This window comes from Asterias amurensis, chromosome 9 (genome assembly GCF_032118995.1).
Source record: "Asterias amurensis chromosome 9, ASM3211899v1".
NCBI lineage: Eukaryota > Metazoa > Echinodermata > Asteroidea > Forcipulatida > Asteriidae > Asterias > Asterias amurensis.
This window is the reverse complement of record NC_092656.1, coordinates 9,230,486-9,251,182: the sequence shown is the minus strand read 5'-3', so window position 1 is coordinate 9,251,182 and position 20,697 is coordinate 9,230,486. Positions and strand designations below refer to the sequence as shown.

The 20,697-nt window shown below is 38.9% G+C and overlaps 2 protein-coding genes across 2 annotated transcripts; one reads left to right on the top strand and one right to left on the bottom strand.

Annotated features, from left to right (window-relative positions):
- The first annotated feature begins 180 nt into the window (after nucleotides 1-180).
- Nucleotides 181-1,964, top strand: LOC139942055 (uncharacterized). The gene has a single exon (XM_071938739.1). It carries the CDS (start codon nucleotides 240-242, stop codon nucleotides 1,074-1,076), a length of 837 nt encoding a protein of 278 aa, XP_071794840.1. The 5' UTR covers nucleotides 181-239; the 3' UTR covers nucleotides 1,077-1,964.
- A 731-nt stretch (nucleotides 1,965-2,695) lies between these two features.
- On the bottom strand, nucleotides 2,696-4,574 carry LOC139941764 (uncharacterized). Its single transcript, XM_071938377.1, has one exon. The coding sequence runs from the start codon at nucleotides 4,487-4,489 to the stop codon at nucleotides 3,641-3,643; it is 849 nt and encodes a 282-aa protein (XP_071794478.1). The 5' UTR covers nucleotides 4,490-4,574; the 3' UTR covers nucleotides 2,696-3,640.
- Between the last annotated feature and the right edge of the window lie 16,123 nt (nucleotides 4,575-20,697).

Here is a 20,697-nt window from a genome sequence, read left to right as displayed (position 1 = left end):
TGGCGTCACACATGACGAATTAATCAAAAAGAATTCCACGTGTATAAATGCTCTGGAAATGATCCATCCAGTACACAGCAATAATTATGCTGGTTTAAAAAAATGCACGTATTCATAGATGCATGTACTTTAAAAATAGAACACAGTTCGGTAGTAAATGGCATTTCACTGTAGGGATCAGTGGCAGGCAACGTTCCCAACATCACAGTGTCACTTTCACTCATAATCCTAAAAACAAAATGGCGAACGAATCCACCCGAACCACCCGTGTGATGCTCTGGAGTTGCCCGCGTAGCCTGTCAACGGCATTCACCAGAGCTATCTTAGAGCTGGGCAATGTAGAGGTCTTCAACGAGGAATTTGCAGCCGCTTTTTTCTTCGGACCAGAGAGGGTCGGGGACATCTACAGACCGAAGCTGTCACCGAAACACTCGTTTAAGTGGGTGAAGGAGCGCCTGGAGGCAGACTACCCAGGTAAGGTCGGAGTGTTCGGCAAGGACTTCGCCTACCCGATTCTCCCTCGTCTTGAGATGCTACCCGAGGGATTTTACCATACGTTCCTCGTGAGGGACCCGGCTAAAGTCTTCATTTCTCTCAAGCCTCGTTTCGAGGCTTCACGCATCAGTATGGCCTTTTCCGGAACATCTGATCTGAAACAATGTATCCCAGTGGAAGGCTACACGTACAAGGAGCTTCGAGAGCTTTATGAGCACGTCAAGGGGCAAGGGCTGCCGACGTTAGTCCTGGACGCCGATGATCTGCTAGACAAGCCTGTTGAGATGATGCGTTATTACTGTCAGACCACTGGTCTACCCTTCAAGGAATCGATGGTAACATGGAAGCCAGCTAACTGCCGGGATCTCAACTGGCACTGCTCCCGAGCTTTAAGATTCATGAACTGGTTAATGCAATGGTACGAGGGTGCTTTGAAGAGCTCGGGATTCAAGAAGCCTTCTGCACGCCATATTGATGTGGAGTCGCTCCAACCTGATGTAAAGTTGGCCATTGAAGTAAGCCAACCTCACTATGACTTCATGTACAGTCAGCGTGTACAACTCAATTCAACGGGGAAGTGACTCCCAATACTTGACTCTGTCAAGATTTGAAACAAGTTAACATTAATGTAACGGAGAAGTGACTTCCAATACTTAAAACTGTCAAAATTATGAAACAAGTTAACATTAATGTATACTCTAGCAATACTGTAAGTAGTCAGTCTCATGGATTCATGATCGGAGGACATTATTGTGGTGAAGAGAAATTAAGCATTACTGATAATAATTAACATCAATTGCATTGTGTCTTTGTTTACCGTGGGTTTCCTTTAGCAGACAATGACACAATGAATGTTAACACTGTCAAGATTTGAAAACTTAACATGAATGTTGTTTCATGGATAGGCAGAGCACACTCTTTTTAGATCATTGTTTAGTCAAAGTTATTTGTTTTAATGGATCAACTTTTGGCTTCAATTTGAGCAACCAGAACTGTTGCAGTCTAGAGGCAAGAAAGTAATGTCTGCTTTAAACCCCACTGGAGAAAATAGAGCGTCGAGCTCAATAAAAATGTTGGTAGGGCCTAAAAAATAAACTAAACATAATTTGAGTGCCCACCCCCCCCCCCAAAAAAAAGGGGGTGGTTTCAGTGAAGACCTATGGGTGTTGGTGACCTAGAAAAACGGTCGTTTTTGCTGAGACGTGTAGGGACATTTTTCGAGATTGATGCTCGGACGTTTGGAAAAATAACACAGTGGTGTAGGGGTGTTTTGGCTGGGATGAAATAACTTGATGGGCACTGGGACTCCCAAAATTCAGATGAGCAAAGGATTAAAGTTCAAGAATCAATGAATAGTTTCCTTTTAGGGTTAAATACTGTGAGACTTTTAAGTGTTGTTCGTGTATTTTTTAAATAGTTTGCATAAATCTGCACTGTGTGCTGTGGAAGTTTAGTATTGTGCACCTGTACTTGGCGTAACTGTAGTAGGGCGCCCTCATTGTATGGATCAAAAAGACGTTCGCACAAACGTTGTTGATCGTTGGAACGATTGGTTGCATACTTCGTGATTCCACTAGGCGGCACTCTGTATTGAAGATGGCGAAAGCGCGTACGTATTTTTTGGTGTTTTTTTCTGCTGTATTGAAGATAAATTTTAAGCCTGTTTCGAACATAAAGAAAACAATTATTTTGTTAAGTTCTCTGTGGTATTTCAACAATATTTGTATGTTTGTGGCAAGAATATAATATCATCTGCTTTGTCCGCCATTTTGAAAACTACCCACCTCAGAAGTACGTTCGCCTGTTGGTTGCCAACGTAAGCCAACGGTGGCGGCGCACAACTAGTTCCACTCCAAAATGTTGGCGAACGTGCGCAAAATGGTGCCAACCGTTGATGGGCAGAAACTGGCCTTTAGAGACTGTCAGTTTCCTGCCAGATGTACCTTTGACAATACGCTTGCTGTAAGCACAGAATTCCCTGCTTCCCTAAGCGCCGATGTAAGCACAGAATTCCCTGCTTCCCTAAGCGCCGATACTGTGCTTACGGTCAGCAGAGCCATGAAATTGGCCAAAGGTTCGATAATAGTGTTAATAGTTCGTATAGCTCATCACACGTTTGTGGTATCAAAAGCCTCGCTCAAGAAACAAAAAGAAAGGCAGATTTATGAGTTAAAAAAAAACACAAAAAACTTCTTACAAATCTTGTGGTGAAACATGTGTTTCTGCTGTATTTATTAGCAAATTAATGACTACGTTTTAATCGGAGTACTTCTCATGGTGGTATGGGTGTACAAACAAAGCAATTAACTTCATCAAGCATGCACGGCAGTGGACACTATTGGTAATTACTCAAAATAAGTATTAGCATAGAACCTCACTTGGTAACGAGTAATAGGGAGAGGTTGATAGTACAAAACATTGTGAAAAAGGGCCCCCTCTGAAGTAATGTAGTTTTCGAGAAAGAAGTAATTTTCCACGAATTTGATTTCGAGACCTCAGATTTAGAATTTGAGGTCTCGAAATCAGCATCTGAACGCGCACAACTCCGTGTTGCAAGGGTGGTTTTTCTTTCATTATTATCTTGCAACTTCGATTACCAATCGAGTTCAAATTTTCACAGGTTTGCTATTTTATGCCTATGTTGAGATACACCAAGTGAGAAGACTGGTCTTAGACAATTACCAATAGTGTCCAATGTCTTTAAAACATCTTTCTAACCAAATACATTTCATAACAAACGGTTTCAAACGCTTTTTATAGACCAACTCGTCCGATCCAAGTCAACGTGTTCCTTTTTTTATAATTTTAAGCGTTTTTGTCTGTACTGTTTGAATCATGGCCAGTTTTAATTTCCCCAGTGTGGGATAATAAAGTTCTTATCTATCTATCTATCTATCTTTTAATATCTCGCAACTTCGACGACCAATTGAGCTCAAATTTTCACAGGTTTGTTATTTTATGCATAAGTTGAGATACAACAAGTGAGAAGACTGGTCTTTGACAACTACCAATAGTGTCCAGAGTCTTTAACATAAACACCATGCCAGTTTATTTTAGTTATTATCAAATCCTACAGTTCGCTTCACCACATAGTGTCATCCATCATACGTGACACCGACTACTGATCTTGACAGTGTTACTGCTGTTAATTATTGGGCGCCACTTCTCCGTTTGCATCTAGTTGTACACGCTGACTGTACATGAAGTCATAGTGAGGTTGGCTTACTTCAATGGCCAACTTCACGTCAGGTTGGAGCGACTCCACATCAATATGGCGCACAGAAGGCTTCTTGAATCCCGAGCTCTTCAAAGCACCCTCGTACCACTGCATTAACCAGTTCATGAATCTTAAAGCTCGGCAGCAGTGCCAGTTGAGATCCCGGCAGTTAACTGGCTTCCATGTTACCATCGATTCCTTGAACGGTAGACCAGTGGTCTGACAGTAATAACGCATCATCTCAACAGGCTTGTCTAGCAGATCATCGGCGTCCAGGACTAACGTCGGCAGCCCTTGCCCCTTGACGTGCTCATAAAGCTCTCGAAGCTCCTTGTACGTGTAGCCTTCCACTGGGATGCAATGTCTAAGATCTGTCCCTGACACGGCTCTGCTGAGTCGCGAAGCCTCGAAGCGAGGCTTGAGCGAAGCGAAGACTTTAGTCGGGTCCCTCACGAGGAACGTATGGTAAAATCCCTCGGGTAGCATCTCAAGACGAGGGAGAATCGGGTAGGCGAAGTCCTTGCCAAACACCCCGACCTTACCCGGGTAGTCTGCCTCCAGGCGCTCCTTCACCCACTTGAAGGAGTGATTCGGTGCCAGTTTTGGCGAGTTTCGATCCTGGATCCTCTCTGGTCCGAAGAAATACGCGGCTGCAAATTCCTCGTTGAAGACCTCCACGTTGCCCAGCTCTAAGATAGCTCTGGTGAATGCCGTAGACAGGCTACGCGGGCAACTCCATAGCATGACACGGGTGGTTTGGTTGGATTCGTTCGCCATTTTGTTATTTAGGATTGTGAGAACAACTCGGTCAATGCGACACTGTGGCGTTGGAAATGTTGCCTGCAACTACTCCCACAGTGAAATACCGTTTACTACTGAACTGTGGGTTTTGATTTATGAATTCATGCATTTAGTAATACATGCATTTTTTGTAAACCAGCATAATTATTGCTTTGTACCGGATACTGTTGTGAACGGTGATTTTCTGAGGGTATTATTGAATAACAATCACAGCTCAGAGAGTAACGAAATGGTATAACTTGCTGGTACATCCACGCCATATTACATTAAAACATAGTGTTTTAGAGGAAGAGTCCTATATAGGGCTATATATCCACTGTACAAACCTATGGAAATGTCCAATATCCAATATCGATGTACAAGGTAGATATTCACTGTACAAAACCTACGGGAATGTTCAGTATCCAATATCGATGTACAAGGTAGATATTCACTGTACAAACCTACGGGAATGTTCAATATCCAATATCTAAAGCAACATCGATTATTCGCTGTACAAACGTGAACGTCCAATATCCATTATTAAATTTACTGTCATAATATTACAGTTAGCAAAGCAATCTGTTATTGTTTTAGCTCTGCCTTTCCCGATATCCCTCTCAAAAACAACCTGAGGCACTTGACACTGTTGGTAATTGCATGCTCAACATAATAAGCATACAAACTTAGCTGTTACAGTATAGAACATTGTGAGAAACGGCTCCCTCTGAAGTAACTGAGATGTAGGAAATGTCTTACTCTTTAGGCTTTAGGCATCTGAAAACACACACATTTTCGCAACAAGGGTGTTTTTCTGTCATTATTATTTTGTAACTTCGATGACCAATTGAGCCCATAATTGTCACATCAGCTTTGTTATTTTATGCATGATGTTTAGACTCATCAAGTGAAAATACTGGTCTTTGACATTATTATAGCAAAGGTGTCCAGTGCCTTTAAAGGGGGATTTTTCTTCGTTCGCCATGATTAATGTTTAAGGAAGAGGGTACCAGTGGTAGAGTTAAAGGCAGTGGACACTATTGGTAATAACTCAAAATAATTATTAGCATAAAACCTCACTTGGTAACGAGTAAATGGGAGAGGTTGGGAGAGGTTGATAGTATAAAACATTATGAGAAACGGCTCCCTCTGAAGTGACGTAGTTTTTCGAGAAAGAAGTAATTTTCCACGAATTTGATTTCAAGACCTCAGATTTAGAATTTGGGGTCTCGAAATCAAGCATCTGAAAGCGCACAACTTCGTGTGACAAAGGTGTTTTTTCTTTCATAGTTATCTCGCAACTCCGACGACCAATCGAGCTCAATTCTTCACAGGTTTGTTATTTTATGCATTGTTGAGATACAGCAAGTCTTTGACAAAAAAAATACAAATAGTGTCCAGTGTCTTTAATGGTAACGACGTTTTATCGGGATTATGGTGTGAGTGGGTTGCACCTTAGAGCAAGTCTCTGTTCCGTTGTTTGCCCCTGGAATCATTAAATCAAAACATGTCACTTTCTGGTGTTAAACAATCTCCATGGAGTAAGTTACGCCTAAAAACTAATGGATGGCGTAACAAGCAACACAAAATAACAACACTGATATTGAAATTAAGGAGAATAGGTCAATCAGATTTGTACTAAATGGTTTAAAGGCACTGTTCGCGTTTGGTAATTGTCAAAGACCAGTGTTCTAAATTGGTGTATCCCATCATAAGCATAAAATAACAAGCCTGTGCAAATTTGGGCTCGATCGGTCATCGAAGTTGCGAAAAAATGATGAAAGAAAAAACACCCATGTTGGACGAATTTGTGTGCTTATCAATAGAAATAAAATACCTCTAGCTAGAAGTATTTTATTATTTTAGTGAAAAATCACCTCTTTCTCAAAAACTACGTTATTCCAGAGGGAGCCGTTTCCCACAATGTTTTATACTATCAACAGCTCTCCAATGCTCGTTACCAAGTTAGTTTGTAAGTTAATATTTGTTTTGAGTAATTACCAAACGTGTACCTTCATTTAGATACTATTGACTTTGATTTGACTGTTCTAATGCAGGGCGAATGTCCAAATGTCCAAATGTCCAAATGTCTGTAGGCCTAGTCTGTGCTTGAATAAGCGTGCAGTGAATTAAGCTTTCCATGTCTGTCTTTTGATTGGTCCCAGGGCATGTTTGTCAGCTGAACTTTCGGTCACATGCACGTACACCGAAATCTCCATGTAAATAAAGGCGAGGTCAAAGGTGCATTTGGAAGGATCCTGTGTAGTAGGCTCAAGTCAGGTTTACTGGGGTAAAAATATGACGAACCTCGAAGTATGACGTCATGTTCAGTCTATAGAGTCGGGCTTCTATGGCTGCGTTCGGTTAGCTTCCCTGGGTCTACCCCCGCAGTGCTCACTCGGGTGAGCCCCCTGACAAGAGCTAATCGAACGATCACTCACCGATCTAGTAGTGACGTCATGTACCTGGGGCCAGCCCCCAAGTGACCCACTCCACTAGCAGGGCACTGGGGGCTGACCCAGGTGATTCCCTGGAATGACGTCAAAGCTATTCAAACGCACCGGGGGCAGGACCGGGGTCGACCCAGGGAAGCTAAACGAACGCACCCTATGGTTGATCTCAACGCTGGCATTCTATACGCAAGTTGATGGTCTTCTCCTGTTTGTATATGATACCCGTTTGCACTGGAAAAAAATGGATGTGGCCGCAAATTATTTGTCTTTATTTGAAAAGCAAATGAAATAGATGTTGCTGCATTTTACAGAGCCGGTCGGTTCATCAAACGCAATAACTGGAGGCCTAATCCTGCAAGCTTCCTCCATCTGCCTAAATGTAGCTTTACCATTAATCACCCTTTAGCAATGACCCTTCCTGTTTCTTTTGTGAAAGCACCTTCTCTGTATAATTGATAGGGTTATGTATGTTTACTGCTGAGACCGACATTGAATATAAATATTTAATCAAAATTAAATCTCATCGGAACACCGTAACTCATCAATCAACAACAACAACACTTGCGTTTTAGTCTGGTGTAAACGTGACTTGCCTTGGTCAACAATTTATTTATTTACTTATTTATTTAATTATTTAGTTTATTTCTTATTGGCCCATTCAGGCGTAATCACTGGACTCCCACTGGTCTAAGCTTGTACCAAATAATATATGCAATTAAAAAAACTTTAAAAAATATATATAATTACGTGATCGAAGCAACTAACGTGATCGAAGCAAATCTTTACTTTATCTGGACAAACACAGCTTTGTACAGGCCGAGTACAAACTAAAAGTAAATCTTTATAAATAAAGACATGCCCAAATACCTTAACCTGGAGGCTCTTAAAGGGAAGGTACACGTTCGGTAATTACTCAAAACAGGTATTAACTTAAAAACTGACTTGGTAACGAGCATTGGAGAGCTGTTGATAGCATGAAACAGTGTGAGAGCTCCCTCTGAAGTAGCATAGATTTTGAGAAAGAGGTTATTTCTCACTAAAATAATAAAAGACTTCTAGCCAGAAGTCATGTATTCCTGTCTGAAATCACACAAATTCGTCCAACCATTGTTTTTTTTTTCTCTCATCATTTTTACGCAACTTCGATGACCAATTCAGCTCAATTTTTCACAGGCTTGTTATTCTATGCTTATGTTGTGATACACCAAGTGAGAAGACTGTTCTTTGACAATTACCAAACATGTACATTCCCTTTAAAATGTGTTCTTAATATTTGACACGGGCACTTTGACGTCCTGCAAAACTATTATTTTACAAAATCTCAGTTCGCGATCTGAAAGCGTGCAGTAAAAAACATTGGTATCGTTTCCCCAGCGGCCAGTCGCGACCTCACGCGTTCGTGTCCAAAGAAACTCTAGCCTAATTAGACTCAACTAACAGAATGAGAAGTCTAAGTGAAAAACCTATAAATAATTCTAGTTCTGAATAACCAGCCTATTTTCCCTGAAGCCCAGAAGGGAAAATATTATATCAGGGAGAATCACTTTAATTAATTACTTAGAGCTGCTTTAAGTTTATTTGAAGAAAAAAATTGGTGCACTGCAAAAACTGGGGTGTTGAAATTGACACCGTGTGTGTTTTCATACATAGATACAGAAGAGGGATTCAAAGTTAACACCGTGGTGTTTAAATAACACTGATTTCTGCAAAGGCAATTACATTTGGTTTAACCCTTACACAGATGTGCGTAAGGGCAGAACCAAAATTAGTATGCTCTACCCCATGTGCACATTTACTAAAATAACACCCTACGATGTTATGTTTGATTCAATTTTCGATATATAAATGACACACCCTTGGTGTGAATTTTAACACTCTGGGTTTGGCAATGTATAATGCATCTGACTGATGCACAAGTAAAGCTTTAATCTTTCGCAATATGATGCTGTTACATTTATGATAAACACGTTCATATCTGTTAATTTATTTAGCTGGCTGTCAAAATATGCGGAATGAAAAAGTGTTACCGTTGAGGAGGTGTTGATTTTGTTTTGCTGAATATTAGTTAAAGGAACACGTTGCCTTGGATCGGACGAGTTGGTCTATAAAAAGCGTTTGTAACCGGTTTTTTTTAAATGCATATGGTTTGAAAGATGTTTTAAAAGTAGAATACAATGATCCACACAATTTTGCCTCGAAATTGCGTGGTTTTCCTTTTACTGTGCGAACTAACACGGTCGGCCATTTATGGTCACAAAAATCTGACTCCCATTAATGGCCGACCGTGTTTAATTTCGAGGCATGTTTGTGTGGATCATTGTATTCTACTTTTACATCATCTTTTACCTATATGCATTTTATAACAAACGGTTACAAACGCTTTTCAAAGACCAACTCGGCCAATCCAAGGCAACATGTTCCTTTAATGTGCCCGTCTGGTAATGTATTAAAAAAATCACTGTGTCCTCAATCTAAACTACTTCCAAACCAAATGTGTTCTATTTTAACACCCTGAAGTGTTAATTTTAACACCCCCAATTTTTGCTGAATGGAATTTTAAAATCATCAATCGTGCTTGGTTATTCTGTTTTAACTCGTACTTTTTCACGAGGTATAAACCCGGTTGTTGTCGGTCTCTTCATCGCACTTTTGCTCGTAGTAATTTCTCATAGTTGTCAGTGTTTTATCCAACAAAAGTGCTGAAAAAATAATAAAACATTAATATAACAATAAAGGGCACAATCTGTTCACTCCATCATCAGATAAAGTTTATAACCAGAGCTTAAGACACGATCAAAGATGGCTTTTCTGCGAGAGGGGGAAAAAATGTTTGAGGGTAATTGTGAATACGCTATGTCACAGGGCAACAAAATAAAGTGCTTTTTTGATTGTCTTTTTGTTTTCTTTTTTTAAGGATTTTTTTATAAACCTTTTTTTCTTCTTCGGGAATTTTGTATACACATTTTTGAGAGGGGGATTTGTGAAGATTGCTCGGATCTGATACAATAAGAAGAAAATCAATCGCAATCCAATCTCTGAAACAGGTGGTCCCAGGTGAGGACCGAAAAGGGGAAGCTCAGATCCGACCTTCCCTATCGGCAAGTACAGACGGCTGTTTAATGTTTTACTTTTTTGTTCGTATTACGATCTTCTGTTTTTTTTTTTTTCTCTCTTTGGCCTTTAGCTGTTCAAATTATAAACAGTAATAAAAGGTATGGGATTAATAAATATTAAGGAACGGGGTTTCGGGGATAAAGCTTTAGGGGTGGATTTGGGTTGTTCCATGTTTTTTATGGGGAGATATACTCCCGTTGTCACTATTAAAATATTTGTTTATAAGAATAAATTGTATTACGATATTGTTTCTGACTTGGCCGGTAATGTGTTCAAGTTATAAACAAAACTACAAAGAACGGCTTCTCAATCTGGTTGATTACATATTTCGGGATAAGGCTTTAGGGTATATTTTGGGTGATTCCATTTTGTTTTAAGGGGGATTAATCGCGTGTTCTTAACATATATTTTCTATAAGAATGTAAATGACAACGAATATTTTATCGATAATTTTCTATTGATAATTTGTATTTTGTTGTCAATATGACAAACCTTTTATCAACTGATACACTCTCAGTAATATAGGTTTATTGCGTATCTGCTTCACTTTAAAGAACCACAGGAATGCTGAACATCCGTGGGGAAACACAAATCTTGTTTTAAGCAAACGCCAATGTGAAAGTGTTTAAAGGCAGTGGACACTATTGGTAATTACTCAAACTAATTATTGGCATAAAACCTTTCTTGGTGACGAGTAATGGGGAGATATTGATGGTATAACACATTGTGAGGAACGGCTCCCCCTGAAGTGTCATAGTTTTCGAGAAAGAATTAATTTTCCACGAATTTGATTTCGAGAGCTCGGATTTAGAACTTGAGGTCTCGAAATCCATCATCTAAACGCACACAACTTCGTGTGACGACCGATTGAGCTCAATTTTTCACAGGTTTGTTATTAATTATTTTATGCATATGTTGAGATACACCAACTGTGAAGGCTAGTCTTTGACAATTACCAATAGTGTCCACTGCCTTCAAAGATTGTAGTGCAATTCCATTACATCGCATTCCTGAGTCAGGTGGGATCCAGGTCTGTATAGAGACATCAATTTGAGAGTTTCAATAGTTTCAAATAGCTTTTGTAGTTATATAATCCTTTCTTGTGTAACCTAACTAGTGCACAATGCTTCCAGTGCCACTGAACTCTTGGCACATGGAGCTATACAAATTGGAAGAAGCAAAATCTATGTATTTTTGTCTCTCGGAGTAGTACAATCTCTTTATCGGTTGACTGGCAGCGGGGATAAGACCTGACTCATTTTACAGCAACTTCCCCCATAGTAAAGTCAACTTAGTATACCTGTCACTTTTGTTGTACAACTACAAAGCTTATTTTAGTGTAGTTAAATATACTGAGCGACGAAGCCGGTGAGTTGAGGAAGACTTCGACTACACAGCTGCACCTCGTGGGCAGTTTCTACAACGGCAATACCATTAAGGGGTAAGAGGATAAATATTGTGTAGAAACTGAGTCTCAAAAGGTGGTGGTAGAAACCATCTACCTCAGCTAAAACTACCTATTTATAATAAGAGATGTTAAATTTGCATCGGGGATAAATACTAATAATTGTTTTTTTTACCCATACACCAATGTGTGTTACCACTGAATATATACTCAGTACTTTTCCGAGTCCTGTGAAAAAAAAATATCACAGGCTTGTTACTCGGGTGGGATTCGAACCCACGACTTGCAATTCTAGAGCAGTGTCTATTTAAAATCAATTTGTAAACATCAGTTTGTACACATTATAAACCGCAACCTGAGGAGGCAAGGGGGGGGCTTGAGACCCCATAACGCAGTACCCCATACCCAGCACATCCCATGCCACTCACTCCCTTTAATACGAGATCGACTAGGAAATAAACTATGAATGCCAATTAGAACTGTAGGCTCATGTAATATTAATCCCATGTCTAGAACATTAGTATTCAAATCCATGTTAACATTAAAGGAACACGTTGCCTTGGATCGGACGAGTTGGTCTATAAAAAGCGTTTGTAACCGGTTTTTTTTTAAATGCATATGGTTTGAAAGATGTTTTAAAAGTAGAATACAATGATCCACACAATTTTGCCTCGAAATTGCGTGGTTTTCCTTTAACTGTGCGAACTAACACGGTCGGCCATTTATGGGAGTCAAACATTTGACTCCCATAAATAGCCGACCGTGTTAGTCGACGAGGTAAATGGAAAATCGTACAATATCGAGGCATATTTGTGTAGATCATTGTATTCTACTTTTACAACATCTTTCTACCTATATGCATTTTGTAACAAACTGTTACGAACGCTTTTCAAAGACCAACTCGACCGATCCAAGGCAACGTGTTCCTTTAAAGACACAATTTCCCCAACAACTAGTTCTTTCATCAGATTCCCTTTCACTGTTGCCATTTTTATTTGGGACTTGAGGTTGGAGTCGTATAAAAACTACATACTATTTGCATTGCGATCGTGGTTCACAATGTGTACCCTTAGGACGTATTGCACTATTCAGCAGAACCCCTTGGAGAAGAAATGTTTGCCTAGACCTTTCGGTCAAGCTTCGATAATGCCAACTCTCACACATGCGTCTTTACTCCCTCGTGAATAAGAATGTGAAGTAGGCCTACAACCATGTCTAACATCTTTCCAAATATTCATCAAAACGAACGCTTTTTCGAGCACAAAGCGGAATTTCTAAGGCAGCGTGCCCCTTTAACCTCGAACAACTGTTCATATAGTTGTACACATTGCAATTACATTCTTGAACAGATTCAATTGGAATGTTCATTAAAAATTCAGTAAAAATTTTCATTTTACCGATTTCAATACATGGATGAAAAAAAATGGAGCATAAACGTTTACATTTTCAGAGACGCTTAACCACTACACTAGTGGCTTAATCAGACTGGCAACTCATCAGAGAAAATTGATATTTAATAAAAACTTACTTGGTAGGAAGTACAGCAGCTTCGAATAGATAATACATATTGAAAAATTATTCACTTCAAAATGCTTCGGTTATGGAAAAATATGTATCTTGTTAGTTGTTACCCCCCCCCCCCCCCAACAAAGTTGAATCTTAGAAGCGTTTACTGACAACAAACACATCGTCAAGATTATCGCAACCATTGTAATGTGGTCAGGAATTTGATCAACCAGGTAAAGATCATCCATTACTCTTATCAAATGCACGAATCCTCAGGAGATCTAAAGATGCCCTTCAATGTAATGGATAAGTTGTTGCTCAAACCCAAATCCCCTACCCTTCCATCCACTTACCATGATCAGGACTTGGCTAATGAATTCCAGAAATTCTTTGTCACCAATATTTAAAATAAAATAAAAGACAAGACGACCCCATTAGTTTAACGTTAACGCTCCTTTACTCGTCATGAGCTCACGCCAAATTGTAGCTTTAATTTTCTTGTGAAAACAAAACTTAATTCCACACATGAAAGAGTAACAATTTTTATAAACCCCCATCCAGCCCCTACAAAATAATCTTGAAGAAAGTATCAGAACCACGAATTATAAGATAAATTGGATGAGAATCCCAGCACTCTCATCCCCAGCTCACGTCTCATCCGTCCCTATGCCGAAGGCCCAACTACATAAAGCTGCTTAAGCACAAAAAGTAGCTAAGCACATCAACATTATGCTTGCCAATCAAACTACCATGTCACTTGTACGATCTGTTACTGGTGTCCTGCTTATTTCTGCTTAAAGAAACGTTACAGAATTGGAAACAAAAATCGTAAAGATCACAGATTTACATAAAACTTACACGGTCTAATGATGATGATAGTCGAAAACATCCCTTGAAATATTTATGTCTGAAATTTCATAATTTGATGAAAAATAAATAATCTAATTTCGCGTTTGCAGTTTATCGCTCAGTGAGCGTTTTATTCATTTTTGTTTTGGCGTCCTACAAGACAAAATTTGTAATCGGTTTTTCACTATTCTCTCGTGACCCAGACTTCTAAAGGTTTGCCAGTTTATGTATATGGTGGATTACATAAAGTGCTTACACTGCCAGCAACTGTTTGGCTAGCAAAACCAATTATGTAATGTTCCTTTAAAAGCAGAAAGTAGCTAAGCATAATTATCTGCTTACGCAGCTCTATAAAATTGGGCCCAGGACCGCGACGACCTCGGTGAATTCACCTCCATGTCCCCAGTCTTGGGCATCTAATTGGCCCCCACTCAGTCGATAGGATTTCACGGTCAATGCTTGACATTAAGTCATGGGTATGTTGTTTTTGTAGCTTCTTCTGGTTGACACGGTTTATCCTTGTGCCAATTTGATGAGATGCCAAAATGCAGGTAGACTATTGCATTGGAAGGGGTGAGTGTCTGTTTGGATGCTGCACCCCCCCCCCCCCCCCCCCCTCCAACCCCACTACCATACAGTAATCAAGAATCCAGATTATATGATCCACAAATTTATCTACAAAACTCTAGAGAAGGCATGATATGATTAATCTTTTCACTTTTGTGGGATACATAAGTATACATCTATAGTTTGGACTATGTGTTGGTACGACATCGTTGTTTTTCAGTGGAAGTGTATACTGCTTCCAACCTGGAATTAAATATATATTTTACGTGAAAAGGGAGCTCGTGTAGTTCAAGAGCTTAGTTACCAGTGGATTGAAGACAGTGTGTACTTTCGGTAATTGTCACAGACCAGTATCTTCACACGATGTGTTCCAACTATGCATATTATACAAGTAATAAACAAACCGGTGAGAGTACTGTGACAATTTTGTCCCAATTTCGATCGTACAAGCTGCATTTAAGACAATGGACACTAGTGGTAATTGTCAAAGACCAGTCTTCTCGTTTACTGCATCTCAACATATGCAGAATATAACCAATCTGTGAAAATTTGAACTCAATTGGTCGTTGGAGTAGTTAGATATTAATGAAAGAAAAAACACCCTTGTCACACGAAGTTGTGTGCTTTCAGATGCTTGATTTCGAGACCCCAAATTCTAAATTATGAGGTTTTGAAATGGAAAATCACTTATTTTCGAAAACTAAATTACTTCAGAGCCGTTTATCACAATGTTTTATACTATCAACCTCTCCCCATTACTCGTTAACAAGTGGGGTTTTATGCTGATAATTATTTTGAGTAATTACTTTTCCACTGCCTTTAAAATATTAAAAGAAAAACATCAATGTTGCACACAGTGTGTGTATGCATCAATTTCAGATTGTTGAGACATTCAGATGCATGAGAAAGGTTTCGTGCCCGATGAAGTCTTTGTGAGATTTGAACTTTGTGGTGAAAAAATTAACTCTTTAAATTTGCATCGCTTTATTTTTATGGCGTAGTTTCTAACAATGTGTTCTCTCCAGTATTTTTTTCCAAGTAAGATAATAAGGTTGATGAATATTTTGAGTAATAACCGCAGGTATATCCACCCTTAAAAGACCCTGGACACTATTGGTTATTGTCAAAAACCAGTCTTCTCACTTGGTATATCTCAACATATGCATAAAATAACAAACCTGTGAACATTTGAGCTCAATCGGTCTTCGAAGTTGCGAGATAATAACGAAAGAAAAAACACCCTTCTCACACGAAGTCGTGTGTTTTCAGATGCTTGACTTCGAGACCTCAAATTCTAAACTTGAGGTCACGAAATGTGTAAAATTACTTCTCGTAAAACTACTCCACTTCAGAGGCAGCCGTTTCTCACAATGTTTTATACTATCGACCTCTCGCCGTAACTTGTTTCCAAGTGAGGTTTTATGCTAATATCTTTTTTTTTTAGTACTTACGAATAGTGTCCAGTGCCTTTAAGCACTATACCAGCACAACGTTTGCGTAAACAAGACAAATTCAGGTTTCTGGTTTATCTGCAGGAATGATGAGCACTCCTTGTTGCTACGTCATTGCAATGACATTGACATTTCTTGGGCATCTTAAGTGGATTATTATCATCATATGTAGCGGTGATGAGTTGATTGAGAAAATTTATTGACATTTTATAAACATTGAAGGTTTTGCTTGGCATGATGATTGGCAGTGGTACCAGTTATTATTTCACAGAAAGGCTGTGATCCGTGTCATACAGACGTAGACAGGGACAGATTTTATGGCGCGGTGTTGAAAGTTGAAAGTCTCTCGCATATAAAATGGACTTAAGTATTGTTTGAAGCTTTGCATGAAGTGGATAAATAGAAAGAAACTATAAATAGGTGGTAAACTTGCGGGTACAACCATGTGTAAATCTAGTTTGTTGAGAGTGCGGGCTCAGCAAAGAGCGGTTTGGTCTCGACGTTTCGAATAGTACTCTGCTCGTCATCATGAGAATGGAGATGAACAGAGTAGGGCTACTGTTCGAAACGTCGCGACCAAACCGGCTCTTTGCTGAGCCAACACTCACACAAAAAATTTTTTTTACACATGGTTGTACCCGCAAGCTTACTATTTATTTATATTTTTTTTGCTATGAGGAAGAAATTGTAGTGTTATCTGTTAAAAAAAACCTCTGTTTACCAGTGATTTTACCATGGGATGGGGCTCCCCTCCCCTCTCTTGGTATTTCGCCACCCGGTGCAAGAGGGATTGATTTACTGTGAATCAACTTGGAGTGTAACCAAAGCCCCTAAAGTACAAATTGCCCTCCTCATAGGCCAATGCCCTTTTCCCTATATAGTACCCAGATCCAGGAATAATTAGATGACCAAAATACGACAGTCCAGAAAAACGTGCATACAGCACCTACCAGTATCATTTCTTCGACAATGTTGTTATCGTAACTACAGTCGGAACAGGAACACATTAGCCGGATTGCGATACTGCGGAACGGTATACGGACCCCCCCTTGAGACGTGTCCACTTTAGAATCCGGAACAGCATATCAGTGAAGCCGTTCATTGAGGGGTTGAGCGAAATCAAACACAGGGTCGAGGCAAAACACTCCGGTGTTCTTGTTTGGCAGTTGATACTCCGAAGGGGTTTGCTTTACGGACGAGTGCCGCCAAAACAGAGAAAGGCGTGTTGTTCAATTCAATCATTTCAATCCAATTCAAATTTATTTCCGTACTGTCAATCACAACTTAACACAGCATTACATGTTGTATATATAGGATGTACTAGCGGACTGAGTAGTTAAAGGTTTTTACAATAAAAGAAAATAAGCAGTATGGAGGTCGATTTGATGAGCCGAGGCTTGCAGTGATCAGCCTGCGGACAGACAGAGACAAGCAGACAGGGGACGGGAACAAGAACAACTTACAAACAACAACAACGCTTATTTAAAATAACATTAAATAAAAAACTATGTTTTTTGCACGTATGTAACACTGTCATGTAAATTAAACATGTTGCGGTATCTGACTCTCCTGTTGCAATTTCCTGTATGTTTAATTTTTCAGAAAAAAAAAAAAAAAAAACTGTCAGCTAAAATTGTTTTGTACGCCTTCTAGATTTGAAAACAACAATGACAGGATATCCATTTAAGATTTTTCCAAGTAATTGTTGAAAGGGTATTTGATGTTAAACAGGTTTTGCTGATCTTTTCATCCCGTATAAAGCTGTTACAATAGTATTTAATAAATAAATAAATAAATTTCCATGTAGGCTTAATGATTTATTCCTAACTAAAGCAACACTCATAATCTCTATTTTTCTTCAGTGTGTCATATCTGTCTGCTGCCACCAACCGTTTGATATAGTTTTCTGTAAACGCACAACCTAAAACAAAGTTGTCAGGAATAGGGTAGCCTGAACATCTGCCGTCATTCTTCGATTGCGGATAAAGACAGGGGCCCAGTCTAGGGCCGGGTCAGGGTTGATCAACCAACTTGGTTTTTACCCAAATACAACATCGAAATAATGATATGCCTTCTTATAAACAGAAGCTAGTTTCTCTTGCACTGCGGAAGATCAGCTTTCGCATTGATTCTGATCCATATCATTAAAGGTGGGGTCGAGGTTATGCCAACTAAAATTATGCCAACGGCTAATCTCTTTTATGACGTGTCTGTTTGCGACGTGCAGAACTGCTGTTTTAGTGTCCCAACGCAGAAATTAAACTGATTTGATAATGTGATTTCGTATACCTCAGAAAAAGAATGTCAATTATAATGAAACGCCCTTGCATTAAGTGTGCTTTTAGATTCATTCAGCTGAAGTATTTAGTTACTTATTCAAGTGAGAAATAACCTCTTTCTCAAAATCTATACGTTGGTTCAGAGGGGGGAGCCGTTTCCCACAATTTGTTATACTATCAACAGCTCTCCATTGCTCGTTACCAATAGTGTCCAGTACCTTTAAGTGAGTACAGACGAATATGGGGGACAAAATAAGAAATAAATTCACCCGTGTAGAAAAAATTAGGCCGCTGGAGATATCAATATTTATTATGTTGCTTCGAGGTGAGGAGAAATTATGACATGGCGGCCGATGAGGTGTGAAAGGCAATCGGCTGACTCGAAAACACGTATTTTACTCACCCTTGGCTGGGTGAACGTAGTGTAGTGTGTATCATAATTTTATGATACGGTCAAGAACTCCTTGATTTCATCCAACAGTTAACCACAGTGCTAGAAACTATTCGGTTAAACTATGTCATTTTTTTTTTACTTTTCTTTCGGTTAAAGGGAAGGTACATGTTTGGTAATTGTCAAAGACCAGTCTTCTCATTTGGTGTGAAATATTGAGCTAAAATGGTCATCGAAGTTGCGAGAAAATGTTGAGAGAAAAAAACACCCTTGTTGGGATGAATTGTGTAATACCATGTCAGTTTTTAAGTTAATATTTGTTTTGAGTAATTACCAAACGTGTACCTTCCCTTTAAACTAACGTTACAGAATTGGTAAGAAACAAAAATCGAGAAGATCTAAGATTTACATGGTCTTTTGATGATGATAGTTGAAATTATCCCTTGAAATATTTCTGTCTGAAATGTTATATTTGGCGTTTGGGGTTCATCGCTTAGTGAGCGTTTTTATTCATTTTTATTTTGGCACCAATGCAATGCAAAATTTGTAATTGGTTTTTCACTATTTTCTTGTGACCCAGATGGCCCATCGATCTCAAACTTCTACAGGTTTGTCAGTTAATGATAATGGTATATAACATAAAGTTCCTACACTGCCAGCAACTGTTTTGTTAGCAAAAAAAATTATGTTATGTTCCTTTAAATGTTATTTAGGATATCGTCGTGTTAGTGCAAAAACAGTCCAAAAATCTTAATGCGCGCAAATTTGGAATTGTTATAACGTCATATTTTGCTTAAAGGGAAAGTACACGTTTGGTAATTGTCAAAGATCAGTCTTCTCACTTGGTGTCTCCCATCATAACCATCAAAAAACAAGCCTGTGAAAATTTGGGCTCAATTAGTCATCGAAGTTGCGAGAAAATTATGAAAGAAAAAACACCCTTGTTGGACGAAATTGTGTGCTTTCAGATAAGAATAAAAGACTTCTAGATTTAAGTGAGAAATTATCTCTTTCTAAAAAAATATGTTACTTCAGAGGAAGTCGTTTCCCACAATGTTTTATACTATCAACAGCTCTCCAATGCTTGTTACCAAGTCAGTTTTTGAGTTAATACTTGTTTTGAATAGTTGCCAAACGTGTACCTTCCCTTTAAAATAAATAGCTTGTTTAGTCTTTGAGATGACAGCTCTGCCATGGTCGAAACGTCAAGCGATAACGATTTGTTGTAGGTCATTTTAAAATCGATGGACAAGCTGTTTCGGGAAAGCTATTTTGTCCTTTTGAATAAAATTTCCACATGTAAGTTTTATTTGATATACATATCCAATGTACACAGGATTTAAATAAACAACCAAACGGTTCCGAAAATCGAAGGTATCCTTTGCATTTTAATCACTGGGGTGATACTGGTCACCGTTATTCGATTCCTGTAAAATAACTATTTTTTTTTATTATAAAAAATATATATAAGTGGTTGCGGTTGGCTCTGAGAAGAACCGTTAATGACTCGACGTTTTGATCAATATACTTTGATCGTCTTCATATGAAAGAGATACAAAAAAACATGACAAGTCCCAGCGTTGATGCATACGCTTTAAAAGGCACTGGGCAATATTGGTAATAACTCAAAATAATTGTTAGCATAAAAACTTACTTGGTAACGAGTAATGGGGAGCTGTTGATAGTATGAAACATTGTGAGAAACGGCTCCCTATGAAGTAATGTGATTTTTGAGAAAAGAGGTAATTTCCCACAAAAATACTGGAATTAGATTTCGAGACCACATAATTTGATTTTTAGGTCTCGTAAATCAAGCATATGGAAGCACACAACTTTGATAGACAAGTGTGTGTTTTTTCTTCCATTATTATCTCGCAACTTCGTCTACCAATTGAGTTTGTTAATGTGTGCATATTATGTTGAGACAACCAAGTGAGAAGACTGGTCTTTGACAATTACCAATAGTATCAAGTGTCTTTAAAAACAGTTCTTGGCCAACTAAAACTGGCTGAACTACCACTAACCATTAGCCTTTTTGAGATGTGGTGGACACCATAACGGTGCACTGTGTGGTTTGGGTGTATCAGCCAAATTCACTCTAACGTTGCAATAGTATTGTGTCCATCGTACTTCAAAATGGCTTCTGTTAGATCTGTTCAGACACGACAGACCTGTTTCAAACCATCTTAG

Bases quoted from the DNA above. Each gene is read 5' to 3' on its own strand.
- LOC139942055 (XM_071938739.1), top strand. From the start codon at position 240: ATGGCGAACGAATCCACCCGAACCACCCGTGTGATGCTCTGGAGTTGC.
- LOC139941764 (XM_071938377.1), bottom strand. From the start codon at position 4,489: ATGGCGAACGAATCCAACCAAACCACCCGTGTCATGCTATGGAGTTGC.